This window comes from Salmo trutta, chromosome 10, assembly GCF_901001165.1.
Source record: "Salmo trutta chromosome 10, fSalTru1.1, whole genome shotgun sequence".
NCBI lineage: Eukaryota > Metazoa > Chordata > Actinopteri > Salmoniformes > Salmonidae > Salmo > Salmo trutta.
This window is the reverse complement of record NC_042966.1, coordinates 13,860,478-13,888,420: the sequence shown is the minus strand read 5'-3', so window position 1 is coordinate 13,888,420 and position 27,943 is coordinate 13,860,478. Positions and strand designations below refer to the sequence as shown.

The following is a 27,943-nucleotide window of genomic DNA, read 5'->3' as shown; positions in this document are numbered from 1 at the left end:
AAGATCCTGGTAAGGACAACGACCACAGAGATGAGCTTCCCTGAGACGGTTTCTGACAGTTTGTGCAGAAATTCTTCGGTTGTGCAAACTCACAGATTCATCAGCTGTCCGGGTGGCTGGTGTCAGACGATCTCGCATGTGAAGAAGCTATATGTGGAGGTCCTGGGCTGGCGTGGTTACACGTGGTCTGCGGTTGTAAGGCTGGTTGGATGTACTGCCAAATTCTCTAAAACGACATTGGAGGTGGCTTATGGTAGTGAAATGAAAATTTTATTCTCTAGCAACAGCTCTGGTGGACATTCCTGCAGTCAGTATGCCAATTGCACACTCCCTCAAAACTTGAGACATCTGTGGCATTGTGACAAAACTGCACATTTTATAGTGGACTTTTATTGTCTGCAACACAAGGTGCACCTATGTAAGGATCACACTGTTCAGTCAGCCTCTTGAGGGGTTGGATTAAATGCGGAAGACACTTTTCAGTTGAATACATTCAGTTGTACAACTGACTAGGTATCCCCCTTTCCCTTTCCTGATATGCCTCACCTGTCAAATTGATGGATTATGTTGGCAAAGGAGAAATGCTTACTAACAGGGATGCAAATTTGAGAGGAATAAGCTTTTTTTGTGTGTATGGAACATGAGACCAACACTTTACATGTTGTGTTTATATGTTTTTTTCAGTATAGATAACACCTTTTTTCTAAGTGGATCCAATGTGTCATAGTCATATTGCTGAGATGGCCTATAGCTTTTACGTTAAGCTCAGAAAGGTCAGACAAGGGTTGTTCTAATATAGAACAAGTTAATTGTCCTCCTAGCCCTCTGGTGTAACTACAAAGTAACAAGTGGCAATGTAATAATACATTTTGTATATCTTTACAAAACTATACATTTGGTGTACACATATAAAGCAAATCATCCTGTCTTTTAATGTCATCAATTATTGTATAGGAAATTGGTACGAAAATGCATATACCTTTATAAATGAATAATGACGAATTCATTATTAACTTCTACGTTCCCGTCTGAAGGAAGTTTCCATTATCATTCATTTCAATACATCATAGTCGTTCACAAAGGAGTGAAAGACTATGACTGCCCTCCCATGTCAATATAAAGTATTTACGAAACAACTGGAAGACTGTTGTCTTCAGAAATAATCTATTACAAACACCCTGTCTGAATCTTCAGATATTGAAATTGATCAACTTCTTCCGTTACATTTGGATTGACAGACATGGAAACCCTGAAAGAGAAAGGCACATAAAATGAGCAATAATATCACAGCTTTGATAGAAAGATCATCAGGGAAATTCCATAATTCAGCTGAAGCTGTTCTGGTTCCGGCAGAATTCTTTCTGAACTATCACGCTAGATTATGTGTACCAATTGACCATCGTTTCTCATAATCTTCAATATACTTTGGTATTCCAACAAAACAAATGCAAAACTACGCAAAAGCGTCCAATGTTAAGAATTTGCTGTGTTGATTGAAGGGTTCACATCTTTACTTGAGGCTATGTAGAAGTCTGATCGGCTGCCTTGGCAAGGATCCTGTTTGGGGTCTGTGTCTTTATTGTTTTTTCTGTGCTTTTGGGTCCTGCGACAGTGGCGTATCCCAGTCACTGTGCTGATGACCAGGGAGCTGGAGATGAGGGCAAAGCCACTGAGGAAGAAGGTGGCCGTGTAGGTGCCTGTGGTGTCAACTAGCCAGCCTGAGGAGGAAGGAGATATGAACATTCACTTAGGCTTTAACTTGATGGATGGAAGACTTGCTGACTATAATGTATGTGTTAATAAATACAAAATAAATCATTTTTAAAATCAGTAAAAGTACACTGGTGGGTAGTTTAACAAGCTATTGGTGCACTTAATGCAACATTTTTGCATCCATAAAATCTTTTTTTTTTAAGTAATGTGAACAGCTAACATCCATGGTGTACTCTTCGGGACGGTTTCCCAGAATGGTTTCGTCTGTTCCCGGGAAACCAGCCCTTCATGACAAAATATTTCTTTAATAACTCAACAACTACTATCATTTCCGAATCAGGACTGAATAAGCGGGTCACTTAAGAATGACATAAGGTATACTATAAGTGAGATTGTTTGCTGTTGCCTTATCTCAAAGAGACCAGCAGGCTTGCTCTACCTGATGAGAGGGAGTATATGAGAGGTCTAGAAAGAAGCCCACTGGGCACACAATGGTTGAATCAACTTTGTGTCCACGTGGAATAGATGTTGAATTGACATCTGTGCCCAGTGGGAGGTAAATGTCTGCTCATTGTTTGCTGCTCGCAAATGTGGTATTTGGCAAAGCTTTTAGTGAAGCAATAACAATGGCCAAAACATGGCTTTTTTTACCACTAAAAGCTTTCATAAAGACCACCTTTGCGATCAGCAAACAACACGTGGACATTTCCTCCCATATCTTTTGTTCACCTCCTGTGCTATGATCGGTTAGTACTTAATCCCTTTCCTTTCAACACAAGGACACTCACCTCCTATTGGAGGGCTGAGCAGGTAAGGAATGGCATGTAGGAAGTACACAATCCCCAGAGCGGAGGAGAGGTTAGTTGTCCCCACAATGTCTGAGGTCACCACAGGTATGAGGGCCACGTAGGCGCCATCGAAGTACCCATAAAGCACAGAGAAAGGCACCAGCAGGGCGAACGTCCGCAGGAGAGGGATAAAGAGGCAACAAAGTCCCTCCATGCCCACTGCTATCATGTAGCACACATTACGATACTTCTTCAGGCACCTGGGGGGGAGAAGAATAGGGCATACAATCAGTCTAAAAACACATCCTACTAGGCACAATGGTTGAATCAACGTTGTTTCCACGTCATTTCAATGAAATTGCATTGAACCAACGTGCACTAGACGTTGACTTGACATCTGTGCCCAGTGGGATATTTCCCATATTGACCATCTGGATGATCTGCGGCTCAACTGTTCATGTCCTTACAGAAAAACCGCATGATTTCAGGTGGAAAATCACGTTATCACATGTTGCTTTACATGTTGTCACGTTATTACATTAACTTCACATAAGATCAGATGTGATCACATGAAAACGTGTGTGTTTGGAACAATTCACGTGATCATGTGAAATTCATGTGGGTTTTCCTTTCCTTTGACTTCTAAGACGAAACCAGCTGTTTTTCACCATCAAGATAAAATTGGGTAACAGCTCCATTTCTTAGAGCAGGGCTCTCCAACCCTGTTCCTGGAGAGCTACCTTCCTGTAGGTTTTCAATCCAACCCCAGTTGTAACTAACCTGAATCAGCTTCAATCAGCTAATTATTAGAATCAGGTGCACTAGATCAGCGCCGGAGTGAAAACCGACAGGATGGTACATTAGCTTTCCAGGAACAGGGTTGGAGATCCCTGCTTAAAGGTGAGACTACAAAAACTAGGTGACAGTTCAGTAAAAAGTGACAAAAACCAAGTGAAAACTGAATAAGAAAAGGCTGGATCCATTTTTATGTTAAAGCATAGCTTCTGATTTCATACAAACTCCAAGTGGAATGTTGCAGAGGAAGACCTACAGAAAGACACAACTCAACAAATACAGGTATGTTTTGGACCTGTCTTCCAGTCCAAATAAAGGAATGCCGGCCTATCAAAGAGCAAGGCGGGACAGAGGCACTCTTCATGGAATTAAAATACCTTTGTTGTGGTGGCATGTTCAATGGAACAAAATCTTAACTCAGGCCTACCTCCTGTCTACGAGCCAGCCGAAGGTGATGTTCCCCACGATGTCTATGACCCCCAGGATAGACATGAGGAAGGCGGCCTGGTGGTGGCTTACGCCCACATCCAGTGCGTAGGGCACAAGGTAGACGAACGGCAGGCTGCAGCCGCTGGCTAGGAACAAGAAGCTCACCGCCAGCATCAGGAAGTCAGGCATCAGCAGGAAGCGGTACTCCTGCATAGACTTGAAGCAGCGGCTGCCTTTGCTGTTGTTAATCGCCAGAGGTTCCTCTAACGTGCTCACCACCTGAGCTTTGACCCTATATCCACAGTCGGTATCCAATGGGACCGGACCATGGGCCTCCTCTTCTTCTTTCAGAGTGATAGGGCGCAGTAAGGCCCCACAGACACACAGATTGGAGACAACGCCCCCCAGGATGAGTAGGGCCCCGCGCCAGGAGTAGTGCTCTATGAGCAGCTGGACCACAGGGGCCAGGATGAAGGTCCCGATGCCACTGCCTGACATGGCGATCCCGTACGCCAGCGCTTTCCTCTCACAGAAATATGACCCCACCATGGCAATGGCAGGGGTGTAACAGAGGGAAAATCCAATACCTGAAAATCAAAAGAGGAAAAGGTTGTTGTTGGTATGCCATGATCCATACTAGGGCATGTTTTTGGTACAGTATGTCTACCCAGTATCCCTGAATTATATGACGTGTGAATTATAGGGGTTCCTAATGATACTGCAGTTGCCCTTTTAGGTGCCTGTCTGAGTGGGTCAGGAGGATGTCAGGGAGGACCCACCTGTGAGGACCCCCAGGGTGAGGTACAGGTACTCCAGGCTGGTAGCGAAAGAGCTGAGGACCAGGCCGATGGAGGACAGGAAGCCCCCAAGGATCACAGCGATGCGGCACGAGAGACGGTTCCCAATGAAGCTGCCTAGAGGAGCTTTCAATCACAACATAGTACACATGTTAGTATGGGACTCAATTCCTCATTTTATGATTGGATCCCCTCGCCGCCAAATACGCTTTGGTTGCACCCGGTCTCCAGAGGCAGCAACCCGTTCACAGTAAAGGGAAAAAGAGCTGAGCATGGCTTGTAAGGATAACGGAGAAATGCAATATTTTTTCTCTCTTTCCCTTTTCATCGGTCTGCATGTATTGTTTTAGTCTGCATTAACAGTTCAGCAGCACGCACTACCCCGCTCTCTCTTTCTCTTTGTGGTGTTTGCTGAGGCGAGGTAGCGACATGTTTTGAAAGTTTAAAACGAGTAAAAGTTCATTAACATTTTATACATGTATTCCTATGTTGTGTAACTAGTGAACTATTTATTGGTGATGAGATAACATTGTATAAAAAGAGTGTTATACCGAGTGATACTGATGCATGCAATGTTAGGTTGGCTATTTTTGCTAGGCTAACGTTAGCTAGCTGCCTAAGCTTGCACCAAAAGCACAGTATGTGGATCTTTTCCTTTTGAATTGCAGTTTTAGATGAGCAGCACTTAGTGAGTCAGTGTTCACCCTACAGAAAAAGTAGCTATTGCCCGTAATGGAGGTGCCAACATCAAAGAGGAGAAAAGTACAGAGCATAAGATATTTTGGGGGAGTGCAGAATACTGTAAATGAAATTATATTTGTCAAAATCAAATCAAATTATATTCGTCACATGCTTCATAAACAACAGGTTTGGACTAATAATGAAATGCTTACATAGGGGCAATTTTCCCTCTAAACTGAACTGCGCCATGGACTGCCACACAAATGAAATATCAGTCCGTGCAGAGAATCACGAGACTGAATTTCACTTAACTTTCTAGAGTATTCCCCTTTAGTTAACACTATAAACATTTCACTCTACTGTGGGAATTGTGCTCAAATCAACGCAATATTAGACACTTTCAATGTAACAAACCAAAACAAAATGAACTATGCAAAACTAACTGTGCAAGAGATTTTCTTGTAGGCAGAGCGCATTGGAGTAGGATTCTATAGCATTGACATGCCACGATTCAGGCCTGTACTCTGTGATTTGTGCCATTCCTTTGAACTGGACAGCATGAGCAGTCATGAGTACATGCGCTAGTTTTGAGATCAAAGTGAGAACTGCATGAAGCAGTGGTGTAAAGTACTTAAGTAAACATACTTGAAAGTAACTCTTAAGTAGTTTTTTGGGGTATATGTACTTTACTAACTTTTACTTTTACTCCACTACATTCCTTAAGAAAATAATGTACTTTCTACTCCATACATTTTCCCTGACACCCAAAAGTACTCGTTACATTTGGAATGCTTAGCAGGACAGGAAAATTGTCTAATTCACGCACTTAAAGACAAAATCCCTGGTCATCCCTACTGCATCTGATCTGGCGGAATGACTAAACACAAATACTTTCTTTGTAAATTATGTCTTTAGTGTTGGAGTGTGCCCCTGGCAATCCATAACTTTAAAAAACAAGAAAATCGTGCCGTCTGGTTTGCTTAATATAAGGAATTTGAAATTATTTATACTTTTGATAGTTAAGTATATTTTAGCAATTACATTTACTTTTGATACTTAAGTATATTTAAAACCAAATACTTTTAGACTATTACTCAAGTAGTATTTTACTGGGTGACTTTCACTTTAACTTGAGTCATTTTCTATTACGGTATCTTTACTTTTACTCAAGTATGACAATTGGGTACTTTTGTCACCCCTGGGATGTAGCCACCTGTGCACATTTGTTCATATTCTTTGCTAGTTAGTTATTAGCCCAGTTTTAGCTAATTTCTAGTCAACAATGGGGGAGTCGTTGCTTCCTACAAGAGCACAAAATGTGTGCATTTCTAGCCATCTTTGAAAAGCAAGTCAGATAAGAGCTTTTTTTATGTCTTAAAGGGGCATTGTTGTATTTTGAGACAGTCTTGAATAAGCTAAGTAGCCAATAGGCAGAGGGTAGCATAATTTGTCTGATTCTCTGTATTAGTGGTATGGGAATAATAATGTTGTTTTTTTTATAAAGTGGTTTCTTGCATCAAACAACACATCCTTTTCAGTCACCTTGTCTGAAGCACAAGCGGGTAAACAGGTTAATGTCAAACCCTACATGTTTTTTTCAAAAGTCTCATGGAATGTAGGCCTACATTGAACACCACGCATTTGCTGCTACTGTAGACTGAATGATAGAACAGCTATTTCCATGTTAAAATGTTATGGGATGCATTTTTCTCATTGTTGTTTATGTTAGGGCACTCTGCTAGGGCTACATTATGATCAAGTAGTCTACTTGGCCACTGCTAAAACCGTAACTTAAAGCGGGTACAGCCTCAGTGTTTACAGTAAACGCGTGCCGGAAATTGCACAGAAATTTCACAATGTTAAAGTTTGTGCTTCAAAGACCTGAAATTTGTGCTTAATTTTTTTTGAGGGAATATTACTTGCGTGCCCTTCCCAAAAATGCATAGAGAAAGAAAATAGAGAAATAATAGAAAAGTAAAACACGGAATAATAGAAGTAATAATAGATAGATACACAATGAGTGACAATAACTTGGCTATAGACAAGGGGTACCAGTACCGAGTCAAAGTGCAGGGTTACGAGGTAATTGAGGTGGATGTGTACATATAACTAGGAACAAAGTGGCAGATAGTGAACAGTAGCAGCATATGTGATGAGTCAAAAAAGTTAGTGCAAAAACTGGTCACTGCAGATAGTCCGGTCAGCTATTTGGTTAAATGTTAACTATCTATTTAGCAGTCTTATGGCTTGGGGGTAAAAGCTGTCTAGGGTCCTGTTGGTTCCAGACTTGGGTGGCTGGAATGTTTGACAATTTGTAGGGCCTTCCTCTGACACCGCCTGGTATAGAGGTCTTGGATGGCAGAGAGCTCAGACCCAGTGAAGTACTGGGCCGTATGCATTACCCTCTATAGCACCTTGCGACCGGATGCCGTGCAGTTTCCCCACCACTCGGTAATGCAGCCAGTCAAGATGCTCTCAATGGTGCAGCATAGGGTGTGTGTGTCTGTCACCAGATCTCAACCCAATGTGTGTGTGCGCATGTCTTAGTCACCAGATCTTAACCCACACACACACGTATGGGAGATTCTGGAGCGGCGCCTGAGACAGCGTTTTCCACCACCATTAACAAAATGGTATATCACCGAAGCTTATTCCAGACACTTGTATAATCTATGCCAAGGTGCACTGAAGCTATTCTGGCAGCTTGTGGTGGCCCAATAGCTTTATGTTGGTGTTTCCTTAATTTTGTCAGTTACCTGTAGCTAGCTAGCTAATTACACTGTACAATTCATAATAGACTGGTACTATGTAGTCAGCTAGCTAGCTACAGTGCATTCGGAAATCATCATTCATCAATCATTCAGACCCCATGACTTTTTCCACATTTTGTTACGTTACAGCCTTATTCTACAATTTATCATCAATGTACACACAATACCCCATAATGACAAAGGAAAAACTGTTTTTTTTACATTTCTGCAAACATTGAGCTCAGATTGTTTCCATTGATCATCCTTTAAGATGTTTCTACAACTTGATTGGAGTCCACCTGTGGTAAATTCAATTGATTGGACATGATTTGGAAGGGACATACCTGTTTATATAAGGTCCCACAGTTGACAGTGCATGTCAGAGCAAAAACCAAGCCATGAGGTCAAAGGAATTGTCTTGTAAAGCTCTGAGAGGCAAAGATCTGGGGAAGGGTACCAAAACATTTCTGCAGCATTGAAGGTCCCAAGAACACAGTGGCCTCCATCATTCTTAAATGGAAGAAGTTTGAAACCACTAAGACTCTTCCTAGAGCTGGCCGCCTGGCCAAACTGAGCAATCGGGGGAGAAGGGCCTTGGTCAGGGAGGTGACCAATGGTCACTGACAGAGTTCTAGAGTTCCTCTGTGGAGATGGGAGAACCTTACAACAAGGACAACCATCTCTGCAGCACTCCGCCAATCAGGCCTTTATGGTAGATTGGTCAGATGGAAGCCACTCCTCAGTAAAAGGCACATGACAGCATATTTGGAGTTTTCCAAAAGGCACCTTAAGACACCTGTCTATATAAGGTCATATGATTATGGCAGGGGTCAAAGACAGGCAGTAGAGAGAGTGACAGAGAGAGAGCATCGACCATGTTGAGGCAGGGAGAAGACAAACGGGTCATCATCAACTCCCCGTCTTTGCCGACTGTAGCCCAAGTGCTATAACAAATGTTGTTGCCTACATTCTGATTTCATTTGGTTGTCATGGCAGGGGTCAGAGACAGGCAGTACTGTGACGGCCCTGAATTTGTCTGAACCGTCTCAGTGCTTCTCCTTCCAATAGGTGCGGTTCCCCTTTTAATTCCCTATTAAATAGCCAGCATCAGCTAAGCAAAAGTGGGGTTGTGATGGTGGTGCAAACGTGGATGTGTTCAACCCTCAGTTCCCAAAGCTTTTTTACTCTGTTTGTTTTGTTGTATTTAAAAGAGTGCTTTGTAGCCTTGTCTCAAGTTTAACCACCAGGATCGGATGCACTCATTTCTTCCTTCGGATTACACATCTCAGTTATTCTCCGCTGTTTCTTCATGGCCTTTCTCTGCTGGAGATCTGTTGGCTGATTGGATTGTCTGACAGACTACAACTTACTTGCATACGGTATTTAATTTGTTTGAGTGTGATTTATACCGTGTTGATTTATGTGGTCAGTTGTAGTTGAAGACTTCTGAGATGTGATACTCTTTATGGTTGTGTAGTAAAAGAGTTTGATATTGTGAATGTATGATTGAGACTGGGTTTACGCTACACTTTATGAGTGGACAAACATTGAGTGACTAAGGTCACTTGGGTTCACTGAACTCCTTTACCGGGCTGGACTTTTTATGCCTGAGGTAAGGTACTTTTCTTGAGGAACCAGAGATCATGGTTTGTTATATTATTATGTGTGTGATCATTTATTTTGGTAATACAACCAACGCAAAAGAACACAGTTGTTTTGAAGTTATTTCCAATGTTTTAAGAGTTTATGAAAAGTGTATGTCCACACTGACTTTTACATGAGTCCTTTGTATTGGTGTAGACTTGACGGACCGGATGGGACTCATTCCCTCTCAAACTAAAAGGAGAAATCTCTATTTTCTTTGGTAGGCACAACCTACCTGGCACCCTACAAACAATAACCTCAAGTCAAAACCGTTACAGTAGAGAGGGAAAGAGAGCACTGCCCATGTTGATGTAGGGAGAGGACAAACAGGTCATCAGGTGAGAATTTGAGTTACAAGGCACTATCAGTCCCCCGGACCCCCTTAGAAGGGGTGTTGACACCGAAACATGTTGACCGTGACCCCCACCAATATGCAACATAAAAAGTTACGCCCTTCGGATTGTGTACTGCACTAGAGCAGTACATAGTGTCTTGTTTTTATCCAAGCAAATGTCTGGCAAACTGCTGCCAAAAGACCGGTGTATGAATGATTTGTAGCCCAGGGGGAATATGGGCAAACCAGATCTTTACTTTTCACACACCCTGACACAATAAAACACATGCAGATACAGGAAAAAAGGGTGGAACACTAATTCAACATAATATTAAGCTCCGATAAGATACACTACATGAACAAAAATATTTGGACACCTGCCTGTTGAACATCTCATTCCAAAATCATGAGCATTAGGATGGAGTTGGTCCCCCATTTGATGCTATAACAGCCTCCACTGTTCTGGGAAGGCTTTCCACTAAATGTTGGAACATTGCTGCGGGGACTTGGGCTATTAGGCCTGGCTAATAGCCTTTATCTCAAAGGTGTTCAATGGAGTTGAGGTCAGGGCTCTGCGCAGGCCAATCAAGTTCTTCCACACCGATCTCAACAAACCATTTGTGTATAGACCTCACAAAGTGAGGTCTATACACAAATGCTGAAACACATGCTGAAACAGGAAAGGGCCTTCCCCAAACTGTTGCCACAAAATAGGAAGCACAGACTCATCTAGAATGTCATTGTATGCTGTGGTGTTAAGATTTCCCTTCACTGGAACTAAGGCACCTAGCCCTAACCATAAAAAAGAGCCTCATTCCTCCTCCACCAAACTTTACAGTTGGCATTATGCATTGGGGCAGGTAGCGATCTCCTGGCATGTGCCAAACCCAGATTCGTCTGTCGGACTACCTGATGGTGAAGCGTGATTCATCACTCCAGAGAACACGTTTCCACTGCTCCGGAGTCCAATTGCGGCAAGCTTTACACCACTCAAGCCGATGCTTGGATTTGCGCATGGTGATCTTAGGCTTGTGTGCGGCTGCTTGGCCATGGAAACCCATTTCATGAAGCTCCCTCCAAACAGTTCTTGTGCTGTCGTTGTTCCAGAGGCAGTTTGGAACTCGGTAGTGAGTGTCGCAATTGAGGAAACACGATTTTCAGCACTCGGAGGACCTGTTCAGTGAGCGTGTGTGGCCTACCACTTCGCGGCTGAGCAGCTGTTGCTCTTAGACGTTTTGACTTCACAATAACAACACTTACAGTTGACCGGAGAAGTTCTAGCAGGGCAGAAATTTGATGAATTGACTTGTTGGTATGGTGGCATCCTATGACGGTGCCACATTGAAAGTCACTGAGCTCTTCAGTAAGGCCATTCTACTGCCAATGTTTGTCTACGGAGATTGCATGGCTGTGTGCTCAATTTTATACAGCTGTCAGCAATAGGTGTGGCTGAAATAGCCAAATCCACTAATTTGAAGGGGGGAGTCCACATACCTTTTCTATATATGTAACTCACCAACTGGATTTGGTCTTATGTAGCAAAATTTGATTTACATTTTCTTGGGGGGGATAAAGTAGAGACTCAGTGCTACAAAATGGTATATCATACACTGCATTTGAGGAAACAATGGGAACGTAATACTGCTTTGAAAGTTGATCAACTTGTAAACTCACTTTTGAGAAAACCGTCTTTCAATGTTTTGGTACTTCTATAGGAGAGCCCTTATTTGTCTACACCCATTCAGCATTGTTCACAGTCACACCCTCTTAAGCCTTAGCCAAGCGTTCTGTACTAACTTGCCAGCTAATTCCAGACAGCTAAGAGAGAGAGCGAGAGAACAGCTAACTGAACATTATTCGCCCTAGCAGAGCTCGTTAGGATGTTATCCAGAGCATTGGTGACTGCAACTGTGCTGTCAGATTGTCTGTTCATAAATTCAGAGTGTTTCGCGTTCAGAGCGCTCTGGCCAAAAAGTAGGGTTGATCCAAAAGCTCTGGCCTCACGACAGTCAGAGCTAGCTAACAGTACACTTTAACTTGACATTAGGTTTATGCAGTTTAACTACGCAATAAAAAATAAATTAAATTAAAAGCCATGTTCGACACGATTACCTAAACATACTGACCAGCTCCAATAGACAGACGCATGCTATATGGCAGACCAATACAAACTCATCTCTTGGCATGTCCGGCCCACTCATTATCTCAGCCAATCATGGCTAGCGGGAAGGTTTCAGACTTTTTCTGTAGCTAAACCAACTAGACTCGTAATTTAACAATTGTATTCATATTTACAGATGGCATAACAGTTTGATAGTAAGGCACATGAAAGTTCACATGTTCAAGAAGGCATTTCTGCCAAAAAACGCATTTTGATTAAAAAATACTTTTTACATTCAAACGGTTCTACTGTGAAGTCGTGACTTGCGACATACGCCTAGTTTCCTGAATCGGGTCACATATAGTGTACCTCACTGCCAGTTTCAACATGTATAAATAGATGCAAGTACATTTTTCTCTTTTGCCACTTTTTTTGTCACTTTGGACCATTGATACTGTGAGTAAATACAAGACAAAGAGTTGCAAAATGTGAACCTAGAAGAGAGGTTTGTGATCCGCAGAAGTCCTCTGTGACCCGTGCTGACTGGCCTTGGCATACACCTGCCTGAACATGTTACCTAAGTCAGCCTTGAGTCTGCTATGAGTCAGTTTAAGGGTCTATTTTTACATGCTTTTTCAAACCAGTCTCTATCATGGTGTCAAATTTCACTGGGAGCAAGCGAAATAAACAAACTCCCTCTATGTTGGGTCATAGTGTTGTGACACTGTTTTGGTATTTCAAGATGTTCTCTGTGTGTTGCTGACTTTGTTCTCTCAAGAGCTAAATCAACAGGAAAAGAAGCAAACTCCTCTCTCTGGTGTCTGCTTTAGTCAGACATGGGGTTCTCAGTACTTCATTCTGCACTAATGTGTACCTACTAATAAAATACAATCCTATGATTCAACCCAAAATGTTTTTTAAGAGCAATCAACATGTCCAAAAGATCTATAGAAGATCCAAAGAAGATCCACGCACTTAAAAAACACTAAAACAGAACTTCTGTTCTATGTAAGGGGGTCAAACAGGGAACATCCCAATCTAAGAGAAGCAGCAAAAACTGACCAATGGGTGTGCTGAGTTGCAAGGACACATTGCCAGTCAGCAGCCTGTGACTTTATCAACTTAAGCACACTGTAACTTCGCTGTGTGATTGTAAAAAGCACATTTACATGACATTGTCTTCATCATGTGTCCTAATTGGAAGCAAAATGATGTACCAAATATCAAACTGGCTTAACAGCTTATATTTTTTCTTTATTTAACTAGGCAAGTCAGTTAAGAACAAGTTCTTATTTTCAATGACGGCCTAGGAACAGCGGGTTAACTGCCTGTTCAGGGGTAGAACGACAGATTTGTACCTTGTCAGCTCAGGGACTTGAACTTACAACCTTTTGGTTACTAGTCCAACGCTCTAACCACTAGGCTACCTGCCGCCCCAATGAACCAAATCCATTTCATGACTACCCTGGTCATTGAGCAACCTGTCTAGACCACACATTCCAAGCCAGTGCCAGGCCGAGTGTGATGCCAGATCACTGTTGCTGAAGCAACACTTGACTGATGGCCATTTGTATTTGTATGTATTATGTATCCCCACTAGCTGCTGCCAAGGTATAAGCTACTCTTCCTGGGGTCTGGCAAAATTAAGGCAGATATACAATTTTAAAAACATTACAATACATTCATAAAATATTTCACAACACACTAAGTGTATGCCCTCAGGCTCCTACTCCACTACCACATATCTACAACACAAAATCCATGTGTATGTATGTTATTGTGTGTGCATGGGTATGCATGGGTGTCAGAGCTGTGTGCTAGTCGTTTAAACAGACAGCTCGGTGCTTTCAACATGTCAATACCTCTCACAAATACAAGTAGTGATGAAGTCAATCTATCCTCCACTTTGAGCCAGGAGAGACATGCATATTATTGATGTTAGCTCTCTGTGTACATCAAAGGGCCAGCCGTGCTGCCCTGTTCTGAGACAATTGCAATTTTCCCAAGTCCCTCTTTGTGGCACCTGACCACCTGACTGAACAGTAGTCTAGCTGCAACAAAACTAGAGCTTGTAGGACCTGCCTTGTTGATAGTGCTGTTAAGAAGGTAGAGCAGCACTTTATTATGGACAGACTTCTCCCTATCTTAGCTACTGTTGTATCAATATGTTTTGATATGTTACTCCAAGCCGTTTAGATATGTTTGATATGTTACTCCAAGCAGTTTAGTCACCTCAATTTTCTACATTTCCACATTATTTATTACAAGATTTAGTTGAGGTTTAGGGTTTAGTAAATGATTTGTCCCAAATACAATGCTTTTAGTTTTTGAAATATTTAGGACTAACGTATTCCTTGCCACCCATTCTGAAACTAACTGCAGCTCTTTGTTAAGTGTTGCAGTCATTTCAGTCGCTGTAGTACCTGACATGTATAGTGTTGCATCATCCACATACATAGACAAACTGGCTTTACTCAAAGCAAGTGGCATGTCATAAGTAAAGATTGAAAAAACGTAAGGGGCCTAGAAGGCTGCCCTGGGGAATTCCTGATTCTACCTGGATTGTGTTGGAGAGGCTACCATTTAAGAACACCCTCTGTGTTCTGTTAAACAGGTAACTAACTCTTCATCCGCAATATATCAGGGGATGTAAAGCCACAACATCTACGTTTTTCCAGCAGCATATCATGATCAATAATGTCAAAAGCTGCACTGAAGTCTAACAAAACAGCCCCCACAATCTTTTTATCATCAATTTCTCTCACCCAATCATTAGTCATTTGTATAGTGCTGTGCTTGTTTAATGTCCGTCCCTATAAGCTTGATACAAGTCTGTTGTCAATTTGTTTACTGTAAAATAACATTGTATCTGGTCAAACACCATTTTTTCCAAAACTTTACTAAGGGTTGGTAACAGACTGATTGGTCGGCTATTTGAGCCAGTAAAGGGAGCTTTACTATTCTTAAGTAGCGGAATGAATTTTGCTTCCCTCCAGGCCTGAGGGCGCACACTTTTTAGTAGGCTTAAATTGAAAATATGGCAAATAGGAGTGGTAATTTCGTCCGCTATTATCTTCTGTAATTTTCCATCCAAGTTGTCAGACCCCAGTGGCTTGTCATTGTTGATAGACAACAATATTTTCACCTCTTCCACACACTTTACGGAATTCAAAATTACAGTGCTTGTCTTTCATAATTTGGTCAGATATACTTGGATGTGTAGTGTCAGCATTTGTTGCTGGCATGTGATGCCTAAGTTTGCTAATCTTGCCAATGAAAAAAATCCTTCAAGTAGTTGGCAATATCAGTCAGTTTTGTGATGAATGAGCCATCTGATTCAATGAATGATGTTGGTTGCTTTTTTCCCCCAAATGTAATTGAAGGTGCTCCAAAGATTTTTACTATAATTTCTTTGTTTCACAGTGTAGTTTTTTCTTATTTTTATTCAGTTTAGTCACATGATTTCTCAATTTGAGGTACGTTTGCCAATCGGTTGTGCAGCCAGACTAATTTACCATTACTTTTGCGTCATACCTCTCAACCATATAATTTCAAAATTTCTCATCAATCCACTGTGTTTTAACAGTTTTAACAGTCATTTTCTTGATGGGTGCATGCTTATTAGTAACTGGGGTAAGCAATTTCATAAATGTGTCAAGTGCAGCATGTGTTTGCTCCTCATTACACACCACTGACAAATATTCTTTACATTAACAACACAGGACTCACTACAAAACTTATTGTATGACCTCTTATACACTATATTAGGCCCAGCACTTTGGTTTTCCTAGATATGGCTACTATATTGTGATCACTACATCCGATGGATCTGGATACTGCTTTCAAACACATTTCTGTAGCATTAGTAAAAATGTGATCAATACATATTGATGATTTCATCCCTGTGCTATCTGTACCAGGTTGCAGGCACTGGTTACAGTTTGACGTTTTTTCTTGAGTGGGCAGCTTGATGAATATTTAAATCACCCAGAAAATATACCCTGTTGATATCACATACATTATCAAGCATTTCACACGTTATCCAGATACTGACTGTTAGCAGTAGATGGTATATAGCAGCTTCCCACAAGAATGGACTTTAGGTGTGGCAGATGAACCTGTAGCCATATTACTTCAGTATTTAACATGATGACTTACCACACAGCATAGTGGTGCAGTCCACCAGACTGTGGATCCAGGCTGTCCCTGAATAGTCCCCACCAAAGTGCATCTGAAACTCCACAAAAAAAATTGAGATGCATCTGGAACAGAAGAAAAAGATCAAGATGAAGAGAAATCATGACAAATAAGGATTATCTTGCATATTTCAAAATGTCTCAGAACTTAAACATGTATGTTTCCTAGTGGTGTATCTGTACATGGTCTGACAAGCACATACACACCAACACACCATTCTGGTGTATACAGCACATGTTCTCAGAACACACTGAGGTTTCTTCGATTATGTAATTACTCTTTTCCAGCTAGACATGGTGATGACCTGAGCGGTCGGAGGGAGCGATGCAACTGTAATGAATTGTGTAATCACGAAGCTGAGGGGAGAGCTGTAAAAAGCCTGGGACGTGTGGGAAGAACGCCTGCTTGGGGGGTAATGAACCACAAGCTCCTACGTCCGAGTCTGCAGAGAGGCTGCACCTGTACAAACAGAGGAATAGCACCAGTCAGGCGATAAGGCCCAGATCACTCAGTGTGAACGTGACGACCATCTGATCCTCATGTCCTCCCCAGCACTGGCCAGAGAACGCACATGTGGGGACCTACATAGGGCGGCCCTCCGTCAGCCTGCTGTTTCCTTACACACACACAAACGTGTATACACACGCTGTCCGCTACAGCTGGTTTAGGGGTTTAAACTCACTCACTAGACCTCAAAGGACCTTGGGATCACTTATGCATATCAAGAAAGTAGAGGATCGGACTGCCTAGACTTATTACCTTTGGTTACTCTCAAACCCGTGGAAAATTTCACCCATTCCTTTCAATTCTGACCTAATATTGCAATGTGCAATTGGCTAAAGGTTCAAGGTGACAATCTGGGCAGGCATTATCAGTTTACAACCATCAGTGACCAGGTTGCTGTTTGAAAATGATTGAATAATGTTGAGAGGGACATTCTAACATGCTCTTCCTTGTTTAAATGTTTTCCAATTCTAATCTACACAAAGGATTGCCCGATGGAAATGTGAGACTATAACCTCCTTCTTTATCACTCACCCAACAGGTCTTCATCTGACTGAACACATTTTTTTTCAGTAACGCAATTCACTAAACCCCCTTCACCTGGGTAACAAAGCATGAAATGTGAAACCTTGAAAAACAGCATTTTACAGGAGACCTACAAAAATGTATTTGTTCCAGCAAACAGTTCGCCAGAGTTTTTTTTCTGGCAAGCAATTCTCTCAAGATTCTATTTGAATCTGTGGCAAACCTGTGGCAACAATATTCATTGCCATTAGTGACAAACCGTTTACCAGAAGCCGTTTCTGGTGAACACATGAGTTCCAAGACCAGTAACCCTTGGTGACCAGTCAGGGGGAGAAGGAAAATCATTTGGAAAGCCATCTACCTAGCTACCTACCGAAATTGTCCAGTGAGCAGGGGTTGGAACCGGTTCAGGGAACAGAACCGAAAACTGAAAAATAAGGAACATTTTTAGAGGAACAGAACCAGAACCGAGAACTAAAGTGATCAATATTGTTCCAGAACAGAACCGTTATTTTAAAAGCATGGGAATCGGTTAATAATGTTATTTTATGGGCATTTTTTTCAGTCCCACAAAAAACGCAACAAAGTGCCCGTGCAAACTTGTTCCAGTGTCTGCCTGCCTGCCTGCCTGCCAGCTGAAAATCTTTTTCAGTGTGTGTGTGGTGTACTTGCCCCTCCCCCTCCTTCCAAAGCATACATAGTCTACTGTAGCTACTGACGTTACAGGGGTGATTCAGAAATTAGGGAGAGCAATGTTTAATGAGAGAATAATTGATTAACTTTTTCAATGCTAGTTAAGGATACTATAGTTGTCATGTTTCACATTGGATTTATTATCTACAAAAAGCTAAGATGTGTTTTTATTTTAATTCTGGTGGCGCTCTGAACACGCAAGCTTGTTAGCTAGCTAAGCTTGTTAGCTTAGCTTATGATCAATTAGCCTTTTAAAATGACAAACTTGGATTAGCTAACACAACGTGCCATTAGAACACAGGCGTGATGGTTGCTGATAATGGGCCTCTGTACGCCTATGTAGATATTCCATCCAAAATCTGCTGTTTCCAGCTACAGTAGTCATTTGCAACGTTAACAATGTCTACACTTTCTAATCAATTTGATGTTATTTTAATGGACAAAAAATTTGCTTTTCTTTGAAAAACAAGGACATTTCTAAGTGACCACAAACTTTTGAACGGTAGTGAATATTGATTTCAGGGTTTAAAAAAGAAACAAGAACAATATAAACCGTAACTTTTTGGGGGTTCGAGCTGGTTCAGAACTTTATTTTGCTAGTCGGAACAAAACAATTGGGAAATAATGTTGGTTCCAACCCCTGCCGTTGAGTGTCTAACTTATTCATTAAACATCATAAGAAACTTTAAAATTGTGTTAGCTAATTGATGCTTAGTTAGCAATGTCATGTTTTATCGGATAGAGTGAAACACATTTTGGCTAGTGCTTAACGTTAGCTATCATATTTTTGCACAATTAATGTGATAGCTAGCTAGCTAACTAATGATTTGCCTAAACACTTATATTTTTAGGTGAATAACTTGCTGTCTTAGTACCAATATGCATGTCAATATGCTAGTGTCACCGTTCAGTAGCATGTTAGCTAGAACAGCTAAGGTAGCAACAATATGAGTTAACTTGACATCAAAGCAAAACTTTACTTTTCAGATGGATACCGTTCCCCTACCCGTGGTGTTGGTTGAGGCTGCATTGGGAGGAGGATGCATCAACAACCTGGAAAGATGTTAGTGGTGCACTCCCTCATAACACTTGTTTTTGAGTGATAAATGAATGTATCGTCTTCAAGCTTGAAAAGGAAGCTATGTAAATGCATGTATTATTCTGATAAATGTAGCCTTCATACATTCATTCTTTGTAACAATTAGATCTCTCATTGCTTTAAACTAGTAGCTAACTCATCTTAATCATGTGTTGTTAATTCTCTCTTTCTTTCTAGAAGCAATAGGCTACAATGCAAGAAGACAGATTAAGGCCTTCAATCAGACTGAGGACAGAGAAATATGTGCGTACCTGGTCAAGGTTTCTTGCATGCATGGCTTTGTTAACAATAATTAATTTTGGAAAATAATATGAATTCCCATACTAGGCATAAATACATTTTATGTTGCATTTCTTCCACCCAAGCCTTGTACACCTGAGTCAGGAAGAAGAGACAACTAGTATTTTACATTTAGCAGATGCTCTTATCCAGAGCAATTTACAGTAATGAGTGAATATATTTTCATACTGGTCCCCCGTGGAAATCAAACCCACATCCCTGGCAATGCAAGAGACATGCTCTAGCAACTGAGCCACACAGGACAACTAAACTTAGCAAAAAAAGAAACGTCCTCTCACTGTCAACTGTGTTTATTTTCAGCAAACTTAACATGTGTAAATATTTTTATGAACATAACAAGATTCAACAACTGAGACATAAACTGAACAAGTTCCACAGACATGTGACTAACAGAAATTGAATAATGTGTCCCTGAACAAAGAGGGGGTCAAAAGTAACAGTCAGTATCTGGTGTGGCCACCAACTGCATAAGTACTGCAGTGCATCTCCTCCTCATGGACTGCACCAGATTTGCCAGTTCTTGCTGTGAGATGTTACCCCACTCTTCCACCAAGGCACCTGCAAGTTCCCGGACATTTCTGGGGGGAATGGCCCTAGCCCTCACCCTCCGATCCAACAGGTCTCAGACATGCTCAGTGGGATTGAGATCCGGGCTCTTCGCTGGCCATGGCAGAGGTTGCCTGCAATGACAACAAGCTCAGTCCGATGATGCTGTGACACACCGCCCCAGACCATGACGGACCCTCCACCTCGAAATCGATCCCGCTCCAGAGTACAGGCCTCGGTGTAACGCTCATTCCTTCGACGATAAACGGAAATCCGACCATCACCCCTGGTGAGACAAAACCGCGACTCGTCAGTGAAGAGCACTTTCTGCCAGTCCTGTCAGGTCCAGCGACGGTGGGTTTGTGCCCATAGGCAACGTTGTTGCCGGTGATGTCTGGTGAGGACCTGCCTTACAACAGGCCTACAAGTCCTCTGTCCAGCCTCTCTCAGCCTATTGCAGACAATCTGAGCACTGATGGAGGGATTGTGCGTTCCTGGTGTAACTTGGGCAGTTGTTGTTGCCATCCTGTACCTGTCCCGCAGGTGTGATGTTCGGATGTACCGATCCTGTGCAGGTGTTGTTACACGTGGTCTGCCACTGTGAGAACGATCAGCTGTCCGTCCTGTCTCCCTGTAGCGCTGTCTTAGGCATCTCACAGTACGGACATTGCAATTTATTGCCCTGGCCACATCTGCAGTCCTCATGCCTCCTTGCAGTATGCCTAAGGCACGTTCACGCAGATGAGCAGGTGCATGTTCATTAATTGTTTATGGTTCATTAAACAAGCATGGGAAACAGTGTTTAAACCCTTTACAATGAAGATCTGTGAAGTTTTGGGGATTTTTACGAATTATCTTTGAAAGACAGGGTCCTGAAAAAGGGACATTTCTTTTTTTGCTGAGTTTAGTAGATAACTGGCTCTTAATGATCAAGTCCCCAGTCTAGATTGAAGATCATAATTAGTTGATTAGTTTGAATCACTTGTGCTAATGCTTGGCTGGAGAAAAATATTGTATACTGTGGCTCTCTAGGAACAGTTCGCCACACATTTAAAGGTAGCTACAGTAAGCCTAAGCCTCAGTTTACACTAGCTACCTCATTTGTTTATATAGCATTTATACAAGACAGAAATATTGCTTCCTTGCTGAAAAATATGTAGATTGTATGTTTCAGTGAAAAGCATAGCAACATCAAGGTAACATTGTAACAGCTGACGCTGTTTTTCCAAAGTCAAATCCGCCCATAAGCAGCTGAGTCTACCATTAAAAATGTTGTCAGTAATTGTTTTCAGTATCCTAATGTTGTTTTTGTTTGGTGTTTTCTGATTGTTTCAGTGCCTGCATTCAAGAAGCTTTGGACGAAGGACTTCCACAGGGCCGCTATCTCCAAAGTTCACTCAAAAAGGCAATAGTTCTGAACTGGGTTTGATTCAGTTTTTGTTATCTAAATGTTTTTTATTTTTTATTATCTTTTAAAATTCCATTGGTTAAAAGCTATTGCTCAGTCATCACTTGGCTCATGTAAATTCTGTAGTTACTCCATTTAACATCCTAAGGTCAACATCCCCAATGTGTTCACATTTCTCTCATGTAAATGTTATTTGGGAAATATTCAGTCTTTACTTTTTTCTTCATTAGCATGCTGATGATTTCAAGTTGTATTGATTTATTTTGATCTGTTTAGACATCGAATACATGTTGTTTAGAATATTTAGTAAGTTTAGTTCAGTTTTCTCTGTGAGAAGCAAGTTCATTTAAAGTTATATGTGATTTGGTTTACGTAGATACAACATTTCAATGTTAATACAAAATTCAAAAGGCACTCGCACATCTGAGCTATCTTTGTTGCAGGTGCATGCCAACACTTGAATAAGATGAGAAAAAAGAAGAAACCTGCACACTGCTCTTGCTAGTATCACTGCTCTTTAATAAGCTTTACGTATCGGCCTCAAGGCCTTTGTCTGATCTTTTGTGAGTGTTTATAATTTGCACCCTTATGTAGACATTGCTCCCCCCCACATCTGTTCAATGCATCGAATGGGGATGGAGTCGAGGAAAATACCATAAAGGTCTTAATGATGAAATGCCCATGCATGTTATGTTGTAAATGTGAACATGAATTAATGCCACTACTTCAGACTACTCTGACGTTTTCTCTTGCACTGTACCAAATGATTTATGAAAACTTACATGATAGGTCGATGTCCTCATTGTGGTTTTACAGACTTGTTTAATGTGTTTTATGTACACGCTTTATGAGAATACTTATGAAATGCACATTGTTATATTTGGTAACACCTCCTTATTTTCCCTTGACTCCAACCCCATTCGATGCATTGAAAGAATGTGGGTGGAGCAATGTTGTTAATACACAAAGTAACCAAAAACCTGATTTCATTTGCATACATAATGCTTCCCAGAATTGTTTGCCAGAAGTTCACAAGTCGCCGCAACAGTTTGCCACAAAACTCATTTGCGTGTGAAAATATTGTCAAAGATTTGTCACAACTATTTGCCAGAACTAAGCCTGTTTTTTTCCGGGTAAGGGTAGATGTTAAAACACAACCATCCTCAGTCAGAGTGTATTGCGCTTCAATGTAGTTCTATACTGAAGGCCTGCTCCTGACCTGCAGGTTGTTTACCAGGCACCCATTGTAACCTGAACTGGTAAGTGTGATGGCAGAAACACAAGATACCACTTGCCACTTTAGTAAACCGGAGTCTTCTTCTCAAGTTATACTCAGTCCAAGTTGCACTATATATAGAGTTGACTTTGACCTGTACTACATATATTATAAACATTTCATCATACCATAACAGTGTTATAGTTTGAAAATTATTTTCAGATGTATTTAAAAGGACATACAATTTTTCTGTGTAAGATGATAATAAGTATTGGAGAATAAGTATTTTTGAATACCTTTCAACTCACACACTTTATTAAGTACATAGCCCACCATTATAGAATGGGTGGATAACCTGCATCAAGTTTGGTTAGAATTATTGTTGAGTTTTGTTTGAAATCATAATTTGTCCCACAAACTTAACTGTACTCAAACATGTAATGAAATTGCTAATAGACTGATTTGTTAGGATGCCCACATATACTGTAACATAAACACACATGCTTATCACTCCACAGTTCCCAGAGTTGGGTCAGGTCCCAGGGGATCTGCAGTGACTCTCTCCAGCTGCCAGACTTACCTAGTGACGGCACGTGTGCAAACAGTGACCATGAAGCAGCCGGCCACGATCACCCAGCCCCAGCCCCCATCAGGAGGGGGGACCGCTGGTCTCTTCTTCCCCTGAGCCATAGCCGCAGCATGAACCATGCTCAGATCCTTGTTCTGTTCACTCGGTTTTCTCCTGTTCTCAGCCAAGATGCCCCAGGTACACCTCGCAGACAGACAGCCTCACACAGTCACACCTAGAATGGGTTGCACTGATTGTTGAAGAGGCTGTTCAGTTCACTTCAGTTACACTGTTGTAGAACACAGGGAGAAGCAAAGATACTAGCTAAGACTATAAATAAGTAAAAAGGAGGCTCGGAATCATTGACAGGCATCAACTGAGATGCAGTATCCATAAACAAAAAACCTCAGACATCTTCTCTGGGTCAAAAACATGTCCAGCCCATTCAGCATTTGTTGAAGAGCTAGCCTACAAACAAGGCTAGTCACTGCTGATGCGCATGTTGAAATACTTCACTCCCCGGCCCAAGCAGCACAGTGAGGCGACAGGGTAATGACGTAGGAGTCCATGAGAGGAGGTGTTTACTGGCAGGGTGTCAGGGCTAACTCGGGGTGGTACAATATTAACTTCAGACACTAGCAGCCGTCTGCTGGCATGACTTCGGACCCTGTTGAAAAGCTGTGACATGTGCTACCCTAAAACACTTTCCATCTCTGCAGCTTTGGTTCCTCAGATGTCCATTGGCCAGTTGATTTGGCCAACTTTCATTTCCCTTACATGTACTCCAACGTGCAGCAAAAAAGGTTTTGATTGACGAATGCCAGTTAATGTCAGTACTTAAATCAGTAATCTTAATCAGTAATCCAGTGTAATTTAAATCAGCAATCCAAACGCACTAGCTCTATGATATCTTTATATGGAAACTAAATAAAGAGTTAACATTTTTAAATAAGAATGTGGAGGATATACAGTGCCTTCAGAAAGTATTCATACCCCTTGACTTATTCCACATGTTGTTGTGTTACAGCCTGAATTCAAAATTGATTAAATATGTTTTTCTCTCAGCAATCTACTACACACAATACCACATAATGATAAAGTGAAAACATATTTTTTGGAAATCTTTTCAAATGCATTTAAAATTAAATACAGAAATATCAAATTTACATAAGCATTCACGCCCCTGAGTCAATACTTTGTAGAAGCACTTTTGGCAGTGATTAAAACTGTAATTCTTTCTGGGTAAGTCTCTAAGAGCTTTCCGCACATGGATTGTGCAACATTTGCCCATTATTGTATTAAAAATTCTTAAAGCTCTGTCAAATTGGTTGTTGATCATTGCTAGACAACCATTTTCAAGTCTTGCCATAGATTTGCCATTGATTTAAATCGAAACTGCAACTCAGCCACTGAGGAACATTCACTGTCTTCTTGGTAAGCAACTCCAGTGTAGGTTTGGCCTTGTGTTTTAGGTTATTGTCCTGCTGAAAGGTGAATTAATCTCCCTGTGTCTGGTGGAAAGCAGACTGAACCAGATTTTCCGGATTTTGCCTGTTCTTAGCTCCATTCCATTTATTTAGTTTCCTGAAAAACTTACCAGTCCTTAACAATTGTGACCCGTTTGGCAGAAATGCCTTCTTGAACATGTGAACTTTCACGTGCCTTTATAACAAACTTGTATGCCATCTGTAAATATGAATAAAATTGTAAAATTATGAGCCTAGTTAGTTTAGCCACAGAAAACTGCCATACTAAGCAAAAAGGCAGTAACTGCTTTTTTGGTCGAAAATGAGTTAATGTCATTTTTGCTACATTAAATACATGCTTAATCATGTGGACAAGTATCCTGCCTCTATTGTATTGTGTTTTGGAGAAAATGGGGGTCATGTTAGCAGTAACTGCATAAAGTTACTGTGAAACCAAGGTAAATAAAATACATTTTTCTCAGTTCCACGCTATAAGCAACTACTGCCTTTTTGCTTGGTAGGGCAGAAAAAGTGAGCAACCTTTCCTCTAGCCACGATTGGCTGAGATAATGAGTGGGCTGGATATGCCGAGAGATAAGTTTGGATTGGTTTGCCATATAGCATGCTTCTGTCTATTTGAGCTGGTCAGTATGTCTAGTTAAACCTGTCTAACGCTGCTTTAAAAAAATGTATTGCATTGTAAAACTGCTTAAGTGTTGCTCTCCACTTTCCGGAGGACCGAGTTTTGAAATCTGTGGAATTCGAGTATGATAGCTAAGGAGATGGAGAACACACCTGTCTCCGGATTACATCTTCAAATTAAGGGCAGCCATGGCATCCGACAGGAGACGCGTCCATCCATGATGTATACGGGTAAGATAGTCTATCTAGCTACATTTTCAGATATTACATGTTTCTAATTTTGACAGAAAGTGGTTTCATTTCAAGTTAAAATGCACTGTTAGCTAGCTAACATTAGCTGGCTGGCTCACTAGCTAATGGTACGTTTATGATATTATTATTCGTATCTCAGAGCCATTTGTTTGGCTAGTTATAGCCTAATGTTAGCTAGCTAACATTGTACCTGGTTGGTTAGCTACCTGCAGATTCATGCAGGGTAGTAATGCCATGAGCTGGGATTATGGTTCATTGTTTAGCTAGCTAACTAGCTACATGTCTTAACAAAAGACTCAACTATTCAAGTAACAATTTTGGGTGCATTCGATTTCAGTGCACTCTGGTCTGTGTGTGCCAGAGCGCAGAATTATGGATGAATTTACGAACGCTCAACACACGCTGAATATGACCGGTGTCAGTAAACGTCGGCAAAAAAGCATAATTAAATTGTTGCCAGCAGCACAGTTACAGTCACCAACACTCTGGATAACAAGAAAACAGCCTAACCAGCTCTGCAAGGATGAGTAAAATGCTCAGAGTTTGGGAGTGGGCTAAAGCTTAAGAGGGTGTGAACAATGCTGAATGGCTGTAGACAAAGAAGAGTTCTCCGGTAGGTATCAAAACATTCAAAGGTCATTTTCTCAAAAGTGGGGTTACAAGTTTATCAACTTTCAAAGCATAATTACTTTCCCATTGTTCCTCAAATGCAGTGTATGATATACCATTTTGTAGCTCTGTGTCTCTGCTTTTAACCAATGTAAAAAAACACTATTTCAAATTTTGCTACATAAGACCAAATCAAGGCGGTTGGTCACAATTACAAGCATTTTTTGCAGTATTACTTTAGTGCCTTGTTGAAAACAGAATACATGTTTTGGAATATTCTTATTCTGTGCAGGCTTCCTTCTTTTCACTCTGTGTTGATCCATCCTCAGTCACCATTGGCCTTATGGTGAAATTCCTGAGTGGTTTCCTTCCTCTCAGGCAACTGACTTAGGAAGGACACATGTATCTTTGTAGTGACTGGGTGTAAGTGTAATTAATAACTTTACCATGTTCAAAGGGATATTCAATGTCATTTTTTTTTACCCATCTACCAATCGGTGCCCTTCTTCGCGCGGCATTGGAAAACCTCCCTTGTCTTTGTGGTAGAATCTGTGTTTAAATTCACTGCTCAACTGAGGGACCTTACAGATAATTGTATGTGTGGGGGACAGATATAAGGTAGTCATTAAAAAATTATGTTAAACACTACTATTGCACACAGAGTGAGTCCATGCAACTTATGTGACTTGTTAAGTACAGTTTTACTCCTAAACTTATTTAGGCTTCCCATAACAAAGGGGTAGAGTACTCAGCTTTTCATTTTTTATGAATTTGTAAAAATGTGAACAAACATAATTCCACTTTGACATTATGGAATATTGTATGTAGGTCAGTGAAAAAATCTCGATTTAATACATTTTAAGGCTGTAAAACAATTGTCTACATTTCTAGTTGGTTAAAACCTGTCTGACTCCATTGCTTGAGCTGCTGAGCCCATGGCAACCACATGCCTGGTACAACATGGCCAGAGCTACATTATTGCACAGCAGGGAGAATAATCTACTGAATATCCTTTTGAGTTCATTGAATGCAAACTATTACTACATAGTCCAATCTAGGTAAATTGTCCATCTAAATGTTGCTGATAAAAATAATAATAGATCATTTCATGGCATGTTTGTTTATCATTGTTTTGTTAACCTTAGAACTTAGACATTTGCCACAGTCGGCAAAGTATTGATTCTGAAGTTTAGGAGATTCAATATTGCACTTAAAATTCATCAAGTAAAAACATGGGATCATGCGATAATGTTTGAGCCTCATATAATTGAGGCTGCAGAAAACAAGACAACGCAAGCAATATATAGTATGTGTCGAATTGACACATCACAGAAAGCAGATATTGTGTGGTGGGTTCACGCGGCTGAACTATCGACAATGTGGACTGGGTCTGTAATGAAATATATCAACCATGTTCACCATATTTCCTCCTCAGGAAATGGCAAGTTCTCAAAAACGTGCAGCTGTAGTAAAATGTGTAAAACTTTTTCACACCTTCTTTTCTCTTTGTGTTATCTTAGCGTGAAATCATTTCCAGTTTATATCAAACAAAACATGTGAATCAGTAAGTGACGGAATAAACAACTTCGGCGACTTTGTAACTTTCTGTTCTACTAATAAATACCTTTCGTTCTCATCAGCATCGGTCAAAGCGCCAACAGAACATCAGAGGCTGCTGGCTTCGTAGGCTACACTTTTTTTTTAAACAATCAATTGGAAATAATACACAGAGCACAAACATTTGAAAATATTTCCAATAAACATTTTCCCCACAGTTTCTAAGATGGAGCAATAAGGTTCTTACCTTTCCAGACACACATATCAGCTGTTGTTGAATTGCATAGCTCAGTCAAGTCATTTACAGCCAACCTTGTCTCATAGCATTT

General features: G+C 41.0%; 1 protein-coding gene and 1 long non-coding RNA gene across 8 annotated transcripts in view; one reads left to right on the top strand and one right to left on the bottom strand.

The window, feature by feature from the left end:
- LOC115201158 (uncharacterized) overlaps positions 1-22,710 on the top strand; it is a 26,523-nt gene extending 3,813 nt beyond the window's left edge. Inside the window, exons 1-4 of one of the 2 annotated variants that reach the window (XR_003879694.1) lie at positions 9,095-9,332; positions 18,939-19,014; positions 19,228-19,293; positions 21,232-22,710. This is a non-coding gene — a long non-coding RNA (uncharacterized LOC115201158). Of the gene's footprint in view, positions 1-9,094; positions 9,333-18,938; positions 19,015-19,227; positions 19,294-21,231 lie in introns of those variants that run through there. The other variant, XR_003879695.1, reaches the window with a different exon arrangement.
- On the bottom strand, positions 373-27,943 carry LOC115201157 (monocarboxylate transporter 12-B). Of its 6 annotated transcripts, none has more exons than XM_029764505.1 (8): positions 27,862-27,943; positions 23,101-23,323; positions 17,632-17,685; positions 16,191-16,294; positions 4,505-4,648; positions 3,724-4,312; positions 2,502-2,761; positions 373-1,718 (listed from the first exon to the last, which is right to left on the bottom strand). In XM_029764505.1, exons 2-8 carry the CDS (start codon positions 23,226-23,228, stop codon positions 1,474-1,476), a joined length of 1,524 nt encoding a protein of 507 aa, XP_029620365.1. In that variant the 5' UTR covers positions 23,229-23,323; positions 27,862-27,943; the 3' UTR covers positions 373-1,473. The 6 variants fall into 6 exon arrangements, with proteins under 6 accessions (XP_029620365.1, XP_029620362.1, XP_029620361.1 ...); XM_029764502.1 differs by having other exon boundaries at positions 23,101-23,338; positions 27,862-27,942; XM_029764501.1 differs by lacking the exon at positions 27,862-27,943 and having other exon boundaries at positions 23,101-23,851.

Bases quoted from the DNA above. Each gene is read 5' to 3' on its own strand.
- LOC115201157 (XM_029764505.1), bottom strand. From the start codon at position 23,228: ATGGTTCATGCTGCGGCTATGGCTCAGGGGAAGAAGAGACCAGCGGTC. The intron at 4,313-4,504 runs GTGGGTCCTCCC...TTTGATTTTCAG, and splicing joins CACCCTGGGGGTCCTCACAG to GTATTGGATTTTCCCTCTGT. The intron at 2,762-3,723 runs GTAGGCCTGAGT...TCTCCCCCCCAG, and splicing joins GGCTGGCTCGTAGACAGGAG to GTGCCTGAAGAAGTATCGTA.